Here is a 17,215-nt window from a genome sequence, read left to right as displayed (position 1 = left end):
CCTCTCACCTGCTCAAAGAACTCATCCATGAAGCGGTCCCGGTCCACACTGACGGTGACTTCATCGTCATCGTCACTGTCCTTCGCCTGCAATGACACAGAGAGAGGCATCAACAAGTGCTTCCTGCAAAGTTTGCAGCTCCATTTGAGGAGCTCCTCAGGGGCATCTTCTCCTTCTCCTTTGCTCACTTGCTCCCAGGAGCTGGGGCAAACACCAGCCAGAGTGTGGGACGCCCTGGGCACTGCCACGCAAGAGCACTACGGACACTAAGAGAGCAGATGACAGCCAGCTCCAGCAATAAAGGCATGACGCAAAACACCACCACAGCCAGCTGCCACACCGCGTGGCCTCCTGTGGCAAGCACAGAACAAGACTAACAATACCTATGCATTTACAGAGAGCTGGAGGGGGGGAACTTTATGACCTATCCTCAGCTGTGCATGAGCACAACGGCTCTGCAAACAGCAGTGATGGGAAATACAAAGGATGCTGCAAGGGGAAAACACGAGGGATGCTGCAATGGGAAAATACAAGGGGTGCTGTGGAGTGCAGGAAAGGTGGGAGAGAACAGAAAATACAACAGAACTAGTAAAGCCGTAGCAGGCAAATGAGGGGTTGTCCTTGTCTGCAGCAGCGTGTGTGTCATTGTCACCAGAGATGAAAACATCTCCCGTCCCAGCAAGGCAGGGGACGTGAGCTCGGAGGGGAAAGAAAAATCACAGTCCTCTGTATAAGGAGACATTTAAAAGATTATTATCCAAAGGAGATACATGATGGAGGGAAATGGAAAATTAATGGGGTGGAAAAGTTTATTCTTACTCCATCTTCACTAGAGAGAAGGAGTCAGTGGAATGGAGAAGATTTAAGAAAGAGGACTGTCTCTGCTCATCTCATAATTGTCCCACATTTTGCAGATGGTTATATGTCACCCCGTGGGCCCTTCACACTTTGCAGAGCTAGCCAATACAGTCTCCAGAGAAATGCCTCTTACCTTGAAATAAGTCAGATGAAATACCTATCCTTTGCCCTAAAATTTTCTTTTCAATGTAGGGTGACTGATTTGGGTGGAGTCACCCAAAGCTGAAGACCCCAGCTTTCAACCTTGCCACCGCTCGTGGCACTGTTTGCTTTGGTAACTGCTTCATGAATGGCTTATCCAAAAACCTCAAGATTCAAGAGCTACCACGATTCAAGTGAAAATCTCACTCTGACAAGGAAAAGCAGGCACATTGCTACCCTGACCCACCACTCTCTGGGCACAAAGAAGAAATGTTCCCTGAAGCCAGGAATTCAAGAATTGTCCACTTTGGCCACAGTTGGGCCCCCAAGCCAGGGCTCAGCAGGCAGGAGCTGCCTGCACAGCGAGGCTGGGGCATGGCGGGAGCTGCCAGCCTGGGAATAGGTCAGTGCATTTAGATTTTGTTGAGCTGGGCGAGATCAGCCTCAGGATGAGCACCTCTTGCTGCCTACTGCACCCGCCATACCACTACTTTTCTGTGCTCCTTCCAGCTCTGCTGACTCCAGCTCCGTGCCACAAAGCTTTTCCTCAGGCAGCAGCCCGCCACCTGACCCAGCCCCAGCACCCGCCACTGACAGACCAGCTCACCCCTGCATCTCATGGCACGGCCCACCACAACGTCCTGCCCGGAGGTTTACTCCACAGCGCAGGGGCTGTGCAGGGGGTGAGGGCTGGCACCACAGCCCAGGCTGGGGGCAGACAGCCCGCGAGGCACTGCATGCAGAGCAGCTCTGCCAGGGGACACCTGTCCTGCCTCCAGCCCCATGCCACCTCGCCACATGCCCAATAGGATGGCCATCCACAGGAAAGGGTCAAAGGAAAGGGGTCTGAGAGCAGCCCTGCAGAGAAGGACTGGGGGACACTGGTGGGTGACAAATGGGACATGAGCTGGCAATGTGAACTTGCAGCCCATAAGTCCAAGCATCTCCTGGGCTGCATCACCAGCAGCATGGCCAGCAGGTCGAGGGAGGGGATGCTCCCCCTCTGCTCCCCTCTCCCAAGACCCCCCTGGAGCACTGTGTCCAGCTCTGGGGTCCCCAGCACAAGACAGACATGGACCTGGTAGAGCGGGTCCAGAGGAGGCCACCAAAATGGTCCGAGGGCTGGGACACCTCTGCTATGGAGAAAGGCTGACAGAGTTGGGGTTGTGCAGCCTGGAGAAGAGACAGCTCCGGGGAGACCTTACTGCGGCTGCTCAGTACTTAAAGGGGGCTTGTAGGAAAGAGGGAGAGAGACTTTTGACCAGGGCCTGCAGTGACAGGACAAGGGGTCTGAACGAGGGTGGGGTCAGGTTGGACATAGGGAAGAAATGTTTGACGATGAGGGTGGTGAGACACTGGCACAGGTTGCCCATTGAAGCTGTGGATGCCCCATCCCTGGAAGTGTTCAAGGTCAGGCTGGACGGGGCTTTGAGCAACCTGATCTAGTGGAAGATGTCCCTGCCCATGGCAGGGGGGTTGGACTGGGTCATCTTTGAAGGTCCCTTCCAACCCAAACCACTCTGTGATCCTATGAAAGCCCCTTCCCAGGGTGAGCAGGATGGGAAGCGCCAGCGAGCCTCTGCAGGCCTGGACAGGAAAATACACTCCCGTCACAACTTCCTCCAAGCCTATCCAGCTTTTCTTGCCTTCATTCTGGCAGGATCTTAATTTGCAGGAATTTTGAGCCCCTTTCTGAAGCCTGCAAGGAAAGCACTCCCTGTCATTAATTTTAAATGCAGGCTTGTACCGTGACCATGCAGGCCAGAGAGTACTGGCAGCAGACGAAAGGTAGCAGGTCAGCATGCTGCCTGCGAAGATGTCCATCTCCTTGTCACCTCTTGCCTGTCCCTTCCACGTCTGAAATGGTCCTGACTCATTGCATGCAGGATGCCACATCGCTGCTTGGTCCCATCCCCGCTGCCCACTGGACCCTGCCATTTTTTAGACCCAGAAATCCCAGAGGAAGGCAACCCACAGCCTAGGGAGAGGGTTTATGCCAAAGCCACGCACAGTCTTGTCGGAGGCACTTCTATCTTCAAGGCAGCTCACCCCCCAGGCGCAGCAGAGCTGATGCACAGGCAGGGCGATGGCTATTTAGGGCAGGCACTGAACGCAGCGCTGCCCTGCTGCGCACGGGGAGAGCGGCACAAAAGCAGCCCGGCCGGGAGCCCTGTGAAGAGGAAATTACAAGGATGGAGCCTGCTGGTCAGGAGGGCACATGTCACTCCAGGCTGGAAAAGGGCACCATCTGTCCAACCCACGTCACTGGAAATACCCTCCATGCCACGCTGCCTCCGACACACAGCGTCAGGCTGGTCACACGAGGGAGGCAGCAGCAACTTAGCTGTGGGGCTAACCAGGACTTGAGGGGGATAGCACCAGGCAGGCACAGCTCCCTGGGATGCAGGACACTGAAGGATCATCTGCCCCCAGCATCTCCCTCCTTCCAGGCGCGCAGACCAGGCACACTGCTGGCCCTCACAGGCGCTCTCACCCCAAGCTTGAAGTGTCTTCCCCTACACTGCTGCCAAAGTAGAAACAAAACCAAAATACCTTTCCTAAGGAAACCTAAAGTGTCCACCCAGCCGACAGCGTTTTGGCTTCACGCATCCCAGCTGTGAGCATCCCAAGTTTTCAAAGCCACATGGAAAGCTCCGGTCTAGGTCAAAGCTACCTGCTGGTGCTGCTCAACACAAGCAGCAAACAATTCATAGCCTTCAAAAGCCCGGGCTTCCTTGCCAGTGACAGGAGAGGAGCACGCACTCCCAACGCCATGGTGGGCACGCCATCCTCCCAGTGCTTCTCAGCTGCTGAAATGGCTGTCCATCCATCTCTGCATCCGCCAGGCGCGCCTGACGTGTTGCAACCTCAGGCAGCAAAGGCTGCTCCAAGACTCCTTATGGGGAGAGAGGAAACAGAGCCACAGCGAAGCACTGCAAGTTCAAGTGCCTTAGGTGAGACTAGCTCTAAAAACAGCTTACAGCAGGCGACGAGCCCAAGTTAATTAACACAACCAGCCAGCAAGCAGCTCCGCTGCCCTGCAGCCTTGGTGGGTCACTGGCGTTGCCCATTTTATGTGTATAGGTGCCGCATGGCAGTGCTGATCGCTGCCTGCGGATGCTCCGCTACCGGCACGTCCAGAGCAGAAGAGCAGGAGGGGTTTGATCAACCTCCCTCGACACCCGCTCCTGCCTTGGGCACTTTCAGGCAGCACCAGGGACCTGAGGTCTCCAGGCTTTCGCTCCCCACACAGGGTAGGTGAAGATAACCCTTCTTTCACAGGGTTTTTTATTTCTCCAGCCCACCGGAGGCCAAGCAGCGGGCAGCGCAGCAAGCAGCATGCTGGCAGCACGGATGGCTCTGGGAGCCCCTGCCTCCCTGGTGCCTCCAGTGCTGCTGAGCGCGGGGAGCGGGATGGGGAGGGCAGGTCAGCCAGAGCTCCTCCAGCACCTTTCAGGCCCTCACAGGGTTAAATGTGCCCCTCCACAAGGGCCGAAATCCCAAGAGAAGGCAGAGCCAAGCTGCAATACCTTCCCTGGCAAAGTGGGTGGGAAGATGGTCCAGAGCCCTGGAGCATCCCAGCTCTGTGGGTTTTGCAACAAGCACACCGCTAATAAATTCATTATCAAGCAGATTACATCCCTTCAGTTCAAACCAGCCCTGTTCCCTCTGCAGGCGCTTTCTGGAAGATGGCAGAGGAGCACAAACCAACCAAAAAGACCTGAAGCCTGCTCTCCTCTGAAAAGCAAGAGGTGGCAGGCAAGAATGAACTGTGGCAGGGCGTAACAAGGTCTCTATTATCTCAGCAGTGGCTATGCGCAGGCTTTAGCTCCTGCCCTCTTCTGTTATCGTTGCAGATGAATTTGACCGTGTCCAGATGCATCTGCGGAGCCGGTACAGGCAGCAGAGCCATGCCAGGGCAAAGGAGCAACTGGCTCGGCCAGCACTGTGCACCTCTGTATCCCATGCTGACCCCCCGGCTCATCCCTCCGCCAAGCCCTGCCGGCGGCACTCACAACCACGCCAGCCAACCCTTTCCTAGGAAACGCCCGTGTGCACAAGCAGGCAGCAGGCAGAAGGCAGTGAGTCCTAGCCCTGCCTCCAGCCGCCACGCCGGGCTGCAGGGTCCAACGCCAGGGACTGCCTCCCATTCCCACCAGAGATAAGGCAAGCTTCACAAAAGCACAACGAAAGGAAAAAGCCACAACAGCTGCTACCCCCCGCTTTAGGGACCATTAAGTTAAGCAAAAAAAGGCCTCGTCCCTAAGAGATGCAGGATGATGCTCGCTGGCTTTGCTTCCAGGCTGAATCTGGGTTTTTTTTATTTAATGGACACCTCCACACTGATCTGCCCAGCCTGAGAAATTTCAGCCATCTGGGCTTGACTTTCTTTGCAAAATGACTGCCCTTTCTGTGCCAAAACCAAAGCATCCCATGGGATGCACAACACAAGGCTGCTCGGTGGGGGGATGCTCCCTGAGCAGCAGTTGGTTGTGGCTGGGACCGTGTCCCTACACGGAGCGGCACACAGGGGTCCAACGCCAGTCACCTTGTTCCCCGTGTCCAAGTCCTCGAGCCCAGGGCATTGCTGTCAGCACCCGACAGCTCCTGCAGCAGCTCATTCCCCACGGCTCCAGTGTGCGGCTGTGCACGTCACTGAGAAGAAGGACGAGGTCAGAATAACTCAGCAGTGAGCTGCACCAAGATCTCTTCTCAGCCATCTTAAAAAGCCTACAGGACACGTATTAAAGTGTATGGATGCCCAGATCCCTGGAAACATCCCAGCCCAGCTCTGCGATGCTTGGCAGCAGCAGAGCCACTTACTGTGGCTCTGCTGCTGAAGTTTCATGTGAACAAGGTCCAAAGCACTCACGGGTCTCCTACCCACCAAACTACCACCACCCTCATCCTGGGAGGCTGCGTTGACCCTTCACACCTTAGGGTTTGCTTTAGTGCTTTGCAGCAGCCAAACCAAGTCTTTCCTCAGGAGTTCAGAGGCAGAAGTCCTGCTCTGGAGGGTTTTCAGGGAGGTGGTGACAAGGCTGAGGACGAGGACAGCCAGAGGGCCTGCTCCTGGGAGAGAGCCCTAGAGAGCTGAACCACCTGAGACCATGGCTTAAATTACCTACAGCCTCAGTCTTAGCATTTTTTACAGACTCTATATATAATACAACTATGCAACGTAATAAACTGGGTATTTTATAGCACATGTCCAATAGACATGTCAGCTATGTCCAATTCCAATATCCACCAAAACCAGCCCATACTTCCCACTAACAACTTTTTGATGAATAAAAGCTCAAAGCACAAATGACTTTAGCATTCAGCAATATCTGCATGAGTCAGTAGGCGTTTCCAATTTCCAACACTAGCAGTGCAAGGGAGAACAAGATTTCCAAGAGTTTTGTCCTTAGGTGTTGGCTTTCATTGCTGCAGAATTACGTTACCAGCCGTTGGCATGAAGCCCAACCCTTTTATCAGAGCCGTGGTCAATTCTTAAGCTCAGTTTTAGAAGCAGGCATGTAAAATTCCACTTAACTATTAAGAACAAATGTCAGAGGTGACAGAGGTGCCTCCAGTCCTGCAGAGGACAAGGAGCTGAGTTCACCAACCTCCTCCTGTAGCTCTAGAACATGGACAGATCTGTGACCTACTGGAAAGGCATCGATACTTTACAGTCAATACTTTACAAATTTGCAATCATGGCTAAGGAATAATTTGGGTGAAAAACAGCAGACAGACTTAATTCATCTGAAATTAATTTCTTAACATCCTCCTAACGGTGGCACCATCCTTGCTATGGCTTCTGGGCAGACCAGAGCTTCACGCAGGCAGCAGAAGCACCTGCAGCCACTGTACTTGTCTATCCTCTCCACCCCACCACGTATTCACAAGGGTCAGCACTCGGAGAGGTTTCTACCAGGATCACCACCATGCTCTGGTGTCTACCAAGTGCTCTACGATTGATGCCAAGCCCTGGTGATGCCCACCAGTGACCGCGAGGTCTGTACCAGGAAGCTGCTGGCGAAAAGAGAAGGAAAGCTGCAGGCAGAGGAGGCAATGCAGGTGGCACCACAGCTCCCATGGCCTGTGTCACCAGAAGAGGATCAACACATGAAAATCAAGGCAGTCCATAAAATGGTTATCCTTCAAATCAGACTGCACTGCCTACAGACACTCATGGAACATGTTGGTTTGGAAGGGACCTTCAAAGATCCTCCAGTCCAACCCCCCTGCCATGGGCAGGGACATCTTCCACTAGACCAGGTTGCTCAAATGGTAATGAATGCTCAAACATGGGAATGACATTTCTTTGGTGCTCTTGCCTAGACCATATAAAGGAACCTTAGCACCATCCAGGTGAGACACCGACCCTCCCAGAAGGCAAATGTCTTCTGGAAAACCAAAGTGAACAGTAGTTTCATACACCACAAACCCAAAATCTGGCAGGACTTGATGGAAGATCTGAAAGCAATGGCAGATAAAAAGGAAGACTTAATACTAGAAAATCCGCAGCAGACATCACAGCAGAAGTACTGTACGACAGGAAGTGGCCATGGCTGGCAGTGAGCTTCTGAAAACTCACAGGACAACGTGAGCAGAGGATTTTATTTTTAATTATTCTTTAGTTAGTTCCCATGAGAAGAAACCCAGGTCTGTAAGTATCCACTAGAAACTGAAATACCGCACTGTTAACAGAAAGCTCAGTCTCATCTTGCAGCAGATTTTGATGCTACGCAGCCCGGGTTTGTTCCCTGTGCCTGGCGGTGAACACCAAGGTACCGGTGGACGCCAGAGAAGCAGGCTGCAGGGAGGAGGAACCTTCTCCAGTGGAAGAACACTGGCCTAAGAGCAAATGAACACAAATAATTCTGGGCAGGAGATTTGGAATTTTACAACCCAGTCAAGACCTGATCTAGTGGAAGATGTCCCTGCCCATGGCAATGGGGTTGGACAAGATGATCTTTGAAGGTCCTTTCCAACACAAACCATTCAACAATTCGATGACTGTGGTCCTGCAATGGCTGTCCAATGGCAGCACGGCCCAGGAACTTCTCTACAACAGATCTCGACAAGGTTGTGAAACGGACCAAAGAGGTTGTGTGCAACAGCAAGGTCTTGAATGCAACCACACACACGGCATTGGCCTCAACCTCAAAGGTACCTGGACAACCTCTCCCCACGGGCAGTGCCAGTACCCTCAGTGACTGAGGGGAAGTTTTTCCTTAGCCTGACCTCTCCACAGCTGCTGCAGCAGAAGGACTTCCCATTCTCCTCTGGATGCCCCCAAGGACATTTTTTGGCCAGCAATCAGCAGATGCCCTGGGCTCCACTCACTGCTTCCAAGGCTCCTGCAAAAGGTGACAGAGGAAGAGACCCTCCTGCCAGAGGAGAGTGGCTGTACAGGGGTATCTCCTGCACCTCCACTGGAAATACTCAGGGTATCACAAGGAAGAAGGCTGAAAGTTGCTTCAGGACATCTCTCATGTAGGACCTGAGCACGTACGATCTGCTTGTATTCAAGGCAGGTTAAAGAAAAGCAAATAAAACATCTATTTACAAAACTTGAACTAGACAACACAGGTACACAGCTCAAGAAAAGGTGAGCACCAAAATTAAAGTGGATTCACGGTGGGTTTCTTATCACAGCCCACATTCAAGGATGCCTGGTTAAGCCAGTCACCTGGAGCTGCTTGCACAGGGTCAGCATCAGTCCTGCAGATTTGAGGTCTTAAAGAAACTTTCTTCCTGCCAACTTTCAAACACAGTAGTGTGGAGCAGGTAATGGAGAAGTGCAGTAGAGAAGCGCCATGCCTATGGCCTTCTACAGGAATGGCAGCAGAGTGCCTCCAGGTTGACATCATCACCTCCCAAACATCACCACATACCATGCCAGCATCACATAAAAAGACATATGGGCTGCATCACCAGCAGCATAGCCAGCAGGTCGAGGGAGGGGATGCTCCCCCTCTGCTCCCCTCTCCCAAGACCCCCCTGGAGCACTGTGTCCAGCTCTGGGGTCCCCAGCACAAGACAGACATGGACCTGGTAGAGCGGGTCCAGAGGAGGCCACCAAAATGGTCCGAGGGCTGGGACACCTCTGCTATGGAGAAAGGCTGACAGAGTTGGGGTTGTGCAGCCTGGAGAAGAGACAGCTCCAGGGAGACCTTACTGCGGCTGCTCAGTACTTAAAGGGGGCTTGTAGGAAAGAGGGAGAGAGACTTTTGACCAGGGCCTGCAGTGACAGGACAAGGGGTCTGAACGAGGGTGGGGTCAGGTTGGACATAGGGAAGAAATGTTTGACGATGAGGGTGGTGAGACACTGGCACAGGTTGCCCATTGAAGCTGTGGATGCCCCATCCCTGGAAGTGTTCAAGGTCAGGCTGGATGGGGCTTTGAGCAACCTGGTCTAGTGGAAGATGTCCCTGCCCATGGCAGGGGGGTTGGACTGGATCATCTTTGAAGGTCCCTTCCAACCCAAACCATTCTGCGATCATACGACACACCACATGCCACAGCCTGTCCTCTGCTCACAGCCATTAGTCTGCTCCCTCCTTTGGGGGGCAAGGCAGCACCCACATTTCAGACACCAGCCCTGCCGCTGGCCACTGAAGGCAGAGACACAGGCAGCATGTGGCACATTGCCCCTGCCCTCTCCCCCACCTTCCAGCTTAGGAAAACTTTCTACTCCTTGTGCTTCCAGAGTTGCCTCGGTTTATATTTTTTCTAAGTAAAGACAGTCCCGTTGGCTTTATGCCTGGTCTGGTCCTGACACAGCATCGCTCTGTTTCTGTTTCCCATGCCGTCCTTCTCCACTTGCCTTCCCCTCCCCATGCATCTCCTCTAAGGATAATTCCACAGATGCCACGGTCCAAGGACATTCAGCTGTCCCCTGCTGTGGGTTTGCTCAGGTCACCCTCCAGCTGCCTGGAGCCAGGATGTTACCGCACACTCTGTCTTCCCGGGTCTTCCACTTGGGCTCACTCTCCTCCTTTTTTCTAATATACATAATTTTCTGGAAGTAGCAATTTATCACAGTACTTAGCTTAATGAGCCTTACTGTACATGTTCTGCCTGTAGTGATAATTTTGCATATTTCCTGAGAAATCTTGTTAACGGGGAGATACATAGCAAAACAAACATTTGTATAGCTTCCGAGCAGCTCGCACAAAGACAAAGACAAAGACACTTGCAATTAAAACAACGGGAACTAGTCTAAACCTCTTTGGCTCAAGCCCTTTTAGACATCCAGCACGCAGCCAAGATACATGGCTTGCGAACGCAATGTCTCATTACCCTTCGGCATCCACAGTATGGCCCTGGGTTTCAAGAGGCACAGAGTATTTCTGCATTCAGGTTGACTTCAGTGGGACGACCAAGCCCCCACCGCACTGGACCTTGAGCTCCCCAGCAGACACCAAGGTACGCCGGCGCTCAGCATCCCCCTGCGAGGCCGGTGCCGGTGGGGACTGAGCCCATCTGTCCTCCAAGCCCCCATCCATCGCCCCACTTCCCTGCGGGGTGCAGACCCCCACTGCAGACCCCAGTCTCCTCCTGGGGTGGGGACATGAAATACCATCCAGAGCTGACCCAGAGGCTAGGCTTTGCATGCTGCTGTGTTTAAAGCACATCAAAGGGTCTTCCCAATTTTAAGTTTTCTTTGGCTTGCCCTACTCGGGTGCGTGCCTGCTGCTGCTAATGGCATCCCTGCAGCACAGGGACACCTGGGACCCCACAACTGCTGGGGAGCAGAAGAATGTCTCAGATGGAGAGTGTGGAAGGCAGGGATTGTGGGCTCACTCTACATCACCTCCGTTATCTTCTGCCATGCCCAGCTGACAGGCCCGGCAGACCCCAAGGAGCAAGGACTCACCCGTGTCTCACCCCCTCCCACTCTCCAGGATCACAAGGGAGCAGGTAAAGCAGCTTCTCTGCCCTGGAGACACACCCTCACGGGAGGGAGACGGTCAGGCCAGGCATGGTCCAAGGGAAGCCATGGTGCACAGCCTTCCACAGCAGTTTTGCTCCTTCCAGCCCCCAGAAAATAAGCTTTTCAGCATCACTACCCACCCCGCCAATTACAGCCAGACCAGGCGGCTGTGCAGGCTGCGGACATGCAATACGGAGCTGCTGGCTGCCACCCGCCACGTGACAGCCCTGGGTCCCCAACGGGTGAGGGAAGACGGGAAGCTGAATTATTTACACGACCCTTCCGGTTGAATAGAAGAGCTCAAAAGCATGCCGGGCAACAAAGAGGGTTAAAAAAAGGAAAGGAAGACAGCATTTAAATAAGCAAATATATCTATCTCCGGAGTCAGCAGGGACTTTTGCATCGGGGGGGGGGGGCTCCGGAAAAGCCCCGCTGCCCAGACAGAGATCGACGAGACCCGACTCCTGCTGCAAACAGCAACTTTGGCTGACTTCACGTTTGTACACCTGAGAGAGAAATCATCAGCGGGAGCAGCACAGGATTATTAACAAGAGGGGATGGAGCAAGGTCTGCCTGTGAGTCCTGGGGGGCCACGCTGCAGATTTGAGCTGTGGCAGGAGGGAAGAGGGTGGATCTATGGAGCTGGACCTGGAGCTGACCTTGCTTTCTTTCTCCTTTTATTTTTAACGCACACCTCCCCGCAACTCCCACGGGCAGGAGGCAACACTTGGAACAGAGACGTGGCAGGCAGGCAGGCAGGAGCAGGGGGTTTCAGCCAGCTGGGGAGGACAATGGCGCAGCACAAACACATGGATATGGCTGGAGAAAGGCACCTGAAAACGGCTGCCAGACAGGAGCGACAGGCACAGGAGAGGGCCCTGCAAAACCATTTCAACAATTTCTGCAAGCTGGAGATGTGCAAAAGCAGGTCTGGTTTTGCCCCCGTGCCTCTCCCATTGGTGTGGGTTGGGAAACAGCTCCTTACTCAAAAACAAGGTATGATGAGAAACAAAAGCTAGACATGAAATAAAGAGCAATTCTTCAAACCCCAGAGGAACTATTCTCAATTAACACTCATTTCAGCAAGGCAAGCCTTTAGACCCAACAGGAAGGTCACCAGAAACGTGACCACCACTTTGTACACTTGCTTCGTTGCAAGCAAACGTTGAGGCTTTGGTCCTACAACCACCTCCAAGCCCACCCGGTCTTAGACAGACAATGAGTCCCACTACACAAGGTCCGTGCTGGGGGCCAAAGGGGGACCTCCAGGTCCAAACTGTCCTTCTTCTCCTGTCACCACTCCAGAGAAGGTCCTCGACATGCTGGGGGAGCTTCTGCCAGCACTGAAACCTGCCAGGCCTGGACACCGTCCTGCAAGCACGGTGGCCTTGCCTAACCTCTCCCCACAGTGCCCGAACACATGATTTGGGCAGCGTCCACCCTAGAGTCTCAAGGAACACTTCCATCATGTAGTTGCAAGATAAAACATCAGGCGAGCACTGCCTGGTAGGGAATGGGGAGAGGATCTGTCAACCGATAAATGGTCTTTCCCAGCCCAGTCAGAGCCCAGCAACTGCTACAGTCACTAAAAATCAATAACTATTGGAAATTCTGCTAATTGGCTGTATGAAATGTTGACAGCAGAGTCCTATCATCCTGAAATCACTCAGCCACACGTTTCTTAATGCCAAATGCGTGGAGCTCCTCCAGCAACAGCAACCCTGACCCAAACCATCCAGGTCCATCCAGCCACTGACCCCTCGAGCTGCTCCAGTGCCCGTGTCCCCTCGAAACCCCCTCTCCTGGCCCGGGGCAGGCATCTCACAGCAGCCTGCAGCTCCTTGGCACCATCTCACTGCTTCAGCAATGGGGAACTGAGTTTTGCTGGAAACAGGGCACTCTGGGACCAGGGACCAGGAATTGCCAAATGCCACTTCCACGGCCTGCCCAGTATCTTCATCAATGAAACAGACAGCGGGACTGGAGGGAAGGGGTGGTATCCAGAGGGACCTGGACAGGCTGGAGGAGTGGATCCATGTGAACCTCATGAAGTTCAACCAGGCCAAGGGCAAGGTCCTGCACCTGGGTCAGGGCAATCCCCAGTACCAGCACAGACTGGGGGATGGAGGGATGGATGGAGGGATGGATGGAGAGCACACTGTGGAGAAGGACTGGGGGACACTGGTGGGTGACAAATGGGACATGAGCCAGCAATGTGAACTTGCAGCCCATAAGTCCAAGCATCTCCTGGGCTGCATCACCAGCAGCATGGCCAGCAGGTCGAGGGAGGGGATGCTCCCCCTCTGCTCCCCTCTCCCAAGACCCCCCTGGAGCACTGCGTCCAGCTCTGGGGTCCCCAGCACAAGACAGACATGGACCTGGTAGAGCGGGTCCAGAGGAGGCCACCAAAATGGTCCGAGGGCTGGGACACCTCTGCTATGGAGAAAGGCTGACAGAGTTGGGGTTGTGCAGCCTGGAGAAGAGACGGCTCCAGGGAGACCTTACTGCGGCTGCTCAGTACTTAAAGGGGGCTTGTAGGAAAGAGGGAGAGAGACTTTTGACCAGGGCCTGCAGTAACAGGACAAGGGGTCTGAACGAGGGTGGGGTCAGGTTGGACATAGGGAAGAAACGTTTGACGATGAGGGTGGTGAGACACTGGCACAGGTTGCCCACTGAAGCTGTGGATGCCCCATCCCTGGAAGTGTTCAAGGTCAGGCTGGACGGGGCTTTGAGCAACCTGATCTAGTGGAAGATGTCCCTGCCCATGGCAGGGGGGTTGGACTGGATCATCTTTGAAGGTCCCTTCCAACCCAAACCACTCTGTGATCCTATGATACTTGCACATCTCCCTCACCTCCTCCTGCTCTCTCTCAGAACATCACTCATAATTATTTTACCATTTGGACCTGTCTCACACCCTGGAAATCCGACATCTCACCCAAACTGAGCTGTCACCTCCCAGGCAGGATGAAGCAGTGTGTGACCCTCACAGTCCTGCATGCATGCACCATCTCGTCACACCCTGGCCGTGGTGCCCTGCTGAGCCAGGACAGCAGAGCCCCCGCACGTTGAGCCGAGCTTCAGGCTCTTCCTCCATCCGCAGTGGCTGATGGCTCTATAATGTAGCACCCTCAGCACCAGCTCTCCTCAAGCTTTGTAGGACACAACACAAGCCGAGCCTAAATCAAGACATTGTAGGTGCCTGGAGCACAGGGAGAAGCAGCTTAGAGACTGTCCCAAAAGCAAAATAAATTATTTTTCAGATAATTTTTGTCCCATCCCTGCTCTGTCACCAACACTGTAGAGGGACAACTGCAGCAGAAGGGGATGCTTTTGGGGGTTTTGGGGAAGGGGACCAGCTCCAGCTCTGCTCTGGATGGGCAGGAAACACCACCCGTGGCCAGAGCCATGGCGCCTACCCACGAGCAGCTTGAGAGCAAAGCTCTGCTGGTCTCATTCCGGGCATCCTTCATGGCCAGTCCTCGGCTGCTCTTCCTCCACAACAAAAGGACATTTTTCAGCCGTAAGCTGTAAGCTAAATTTCCTGTCACTGGTTCAGAGCAGACCTGGGGGCACCACCACCCCCAGGGCACTAGATAAGCTCAAGTGAGTTTGAACACAACCAGAGAGCCAAGGTTCAGAAAAGACACAAGATTAGCATTTTGAATTTCAAGTACCATTTTAAAAATCCCATTAAGACATGAAGCTCTTGTTCCGCACAGCAGTGAAAGCCCTGCATCCCCTCCTCAGCTCCAATAAAGCCAGCTCTTTTTTTTTTTAATTCTTCTTTTTTATCATCCCTGGCAGAATTTAGATACTGTATTAAAACAGGAAGAAACTGGACTGAGCTATTAATGACGCTGGCTACTGGCAGCACAGAAAAAACAAGCCCAAACAATCCCCATACTCTGTCCACTGCAGCATCTCACTCCTCCCAGGTGACTGCCACCACCAAGGCTGTAAATCCACGTTTCCCACGCGCGTTGCCCCACTCCCCGCAGCCCTGCCAGGCTCAGCTCCAGGGCATCCGGATGCTCCAAACCAGACCTCCATCCCCAGGAGCCCTCGGATGCAGCAGGGAGCCCCGGGGAGGATGCTGCACCTGGGGGCTGCGCAGCCCTTCAGCATTAGGCTGCTGAATAAGGAATATCAGCAGCAGTGAGGCAAAAATGCACTTTATTTTTCCTAAGACATATTTAAAGGAATTGAGAGATTTTAAAATACTCTACAGCATCACTTCTCAGCCAGCACCGGCTGCCAAGAGGACATTCACGGGGCTGGTTTTTACTATTATTATTAAAAAGCCTATTTTCCAATCCTATTTCACAGCCTGCGCTGCTGGTGGAGAAAGAGTCCCCTGTTTGGGTGCTTTCCAGGCACTCCGGCTGAGCGGGGAGGGTGCACTTGTGCTTTATATAGCCCCTTCCACCTCCAGCATCGACAGCCACCCCCTCGTTCCCTTGCTGGCGTCACCCCAGCTCTGTCCTCCTGGTGCTTTCCAGACCGAGCCAAACTCCCGGCTGAAGCAATTCCAGTGGTGTCTGCGGGGACCAGCCGGCCTGGGCACCCACAGCCGTCCCCACTACCCCTCACTCCACGCCTGGGTCACCCCCTCCCCTCCTGCAGGTCACCACCCCAGGGATGGAGCACAGATGGCGCGGCCGGACACCCACTCGCCGCCCCCTCTGCGCACCCCCAGCTCACCTCCCAGGTGGCTCGGAAGACCCAATCGTGAAGTAATTAAAAAAAAAAAAAAAAAGCCCAATAAAAAGCTGCAAAGCAAGCGCTGGTGTGCTGGCATGAGGCGGAAGGCTGGATGCTGGAGCAGCACCCTGGGATTTCAGGCTCTCGCCCCCCCCGGGCATCCCCGCTGCCCGCCGCACGCTGCAGGGCCCGGCCGCACGCCCAGCGGGAGCGAGGGGGGTCCCGGTGCCCGCGCGGGCGGTGCCGCCGCCGCAGTCCCCGGCAGGCAAGGGGACAGGCAGCGAAGGGGCAGCGAGGGGCTCCGCCGCGGCACGCATCGAAGCTGCTGCCTGCTCTCCGCCACCCAAGCCCCCGTGACCCGCGGGGGGTCTCCGAGGGGCGGTGAGTGCCCCACCGGCGGGGCAGAGCGCGGGTGCCGCCGGGCCCCGGCGCTCCCCCGGGACAGGCTGCAGCCGCAGACGGTGCCCGACGCCCCGCTCACCCCCGCGGCCTCGGCAGGACCCCCGGGTCACGGCACCGGGCGCCAAGCGGCCGTTTGCAGCGGCAGCGGAGGTGGCGGGCCCGGGTGGCGGAGGGCAGCGGGGGGCACCGGGCACCGGCTGGCGTCCCCCCGGCGAGGCAGCACCCGCAGGGCTGCGCGGCCCCGGGCTCTTCCCAGGCCAGATGACATCAGCAGAGCCAGGAGGATGAAAAAGCAAAACGGGTGCAGAGCGGGGCGGCCGGGGCAGGGGACGGCACCGGGTGGGCACCGGCACGGGCAGGGCCCTGCTGCCCGCGGGGCATCCTCTGCCCGCAGCATCCCCGCCGGGAGCTGCCCTCCTTGCGCCGGGTAAAAATAAACATTTTTATTTACTTTTTTCCGCCTGGGATCGCTTTCAGCCGGCTCGGCTCCCCGGGCAGACGGTCACCCGGTGCCGGGGGAGATGGGGTCCCCCGGGGCAGGGCCCGCGGCTCGCACCGCCCGCCCGGGAGCCGCAGCCGCCCGGCGCCGGGGGGAACCGGATCGGCCCGCGGGGGCGGGGGGGGGCGGGAGGGGGGGCGCAGCCCGGGGGTCCCCGCTCCCGCCCCGACACCCCCGCGAGGGCCGGGGGGACTCGGCCCCGGCCCCCCCCCCCAGCCCAGCCCCCTCCGGCGCCGCCGCTCGGGGCACGGCGGTCCCCGGCCCGAGGAGGGGAGACGAGGCGGCGCCGGGCGGTCCCCGAGCAGGGGCAGAGGCGCTGCCCGCGCTGCCCGCACCCCCCCCCCCGCGGCCGGCGCCCCCCACTCACGGCGCGCAGCTCCCCGGTCCGGTCCTTCATCCTGCCCGGCCGCCGCCGCCGCCGCTGGGTCCGGCCGCCGCGCGGGGGAGGGGCGGGCGCGGCACATGCGCGCAGGCGGGCGGAGCGGAGCGGCGGCGGGAGCGGGCCGGGGCCGGGGCCGGGGCCGGGGCCGGCGGCGGGGGGGCGCGGAGGCGTCCTGCCGGGCCGGTGTCCGAGGGGTGCGACGGGGGAGGGCACTGCCGGAAGGGGCGCCGGGGGGTCACACCTTGGGGTCACACGGCGGGGGGGGACACATGGGGTCTCACACCGGGGGTCTCAACCG

General features: G+C 56.0%; 1 protein-coding gene across 2 annotated transcripts in view; it reads right to left on the bottom strand.

The window, feature by feature from the left end:
* Positions 1 to 16,985, bottom strand: part of STX1A (syntaxin 1A) — a 94,563-nt gene extending 77,578 nt beyond the window's left edge. For both annotated transcript variants that reach the window (XM_075518454.1, XM_075518452.1), the window contains exons 1-2: positions 16,903 to 16,985; positions 9 to 86 (exon numbers count right to left, since the gene is read on the bottom strand). In XM_075518454.1, coding sequence (XP_075374569.1) covers positions 9 to 86; positions 16,903 to 16,932 — 108 coding nt within the window. In that variant the 5' untranslated portion in view covers positions 16,933 to 16,985. The remainder of the gene's footprint in view (positions 1 to 8; positions 87 to 16,902) is intronic.
* Between the last annotated feature and the right edge of the window lie 230 nt (positions 16,986 to 17,215).

This window comes from Mycteria americana, chromosome 15 (assembly GCF_035582795.1).
Source record: "Mycteria americana isolate JAX WOST 10 ecotype Jacksonville Zoo and Gardens chromosome 15, USCA_MyAme_1.0, whole genome shotgun sequence".
Taxonomy (NCBI): Eukaryota; Metazoa; Chordata; class Aves; order Ciconiiformes; family Ciconiidae; genus Mycteria; species Mycteria americana.
The sequence above is the reverse complement of the archived record's forward strand: the minus strand, read 5'-3'. Positions and strand labels throughout refer to the sequence as shown.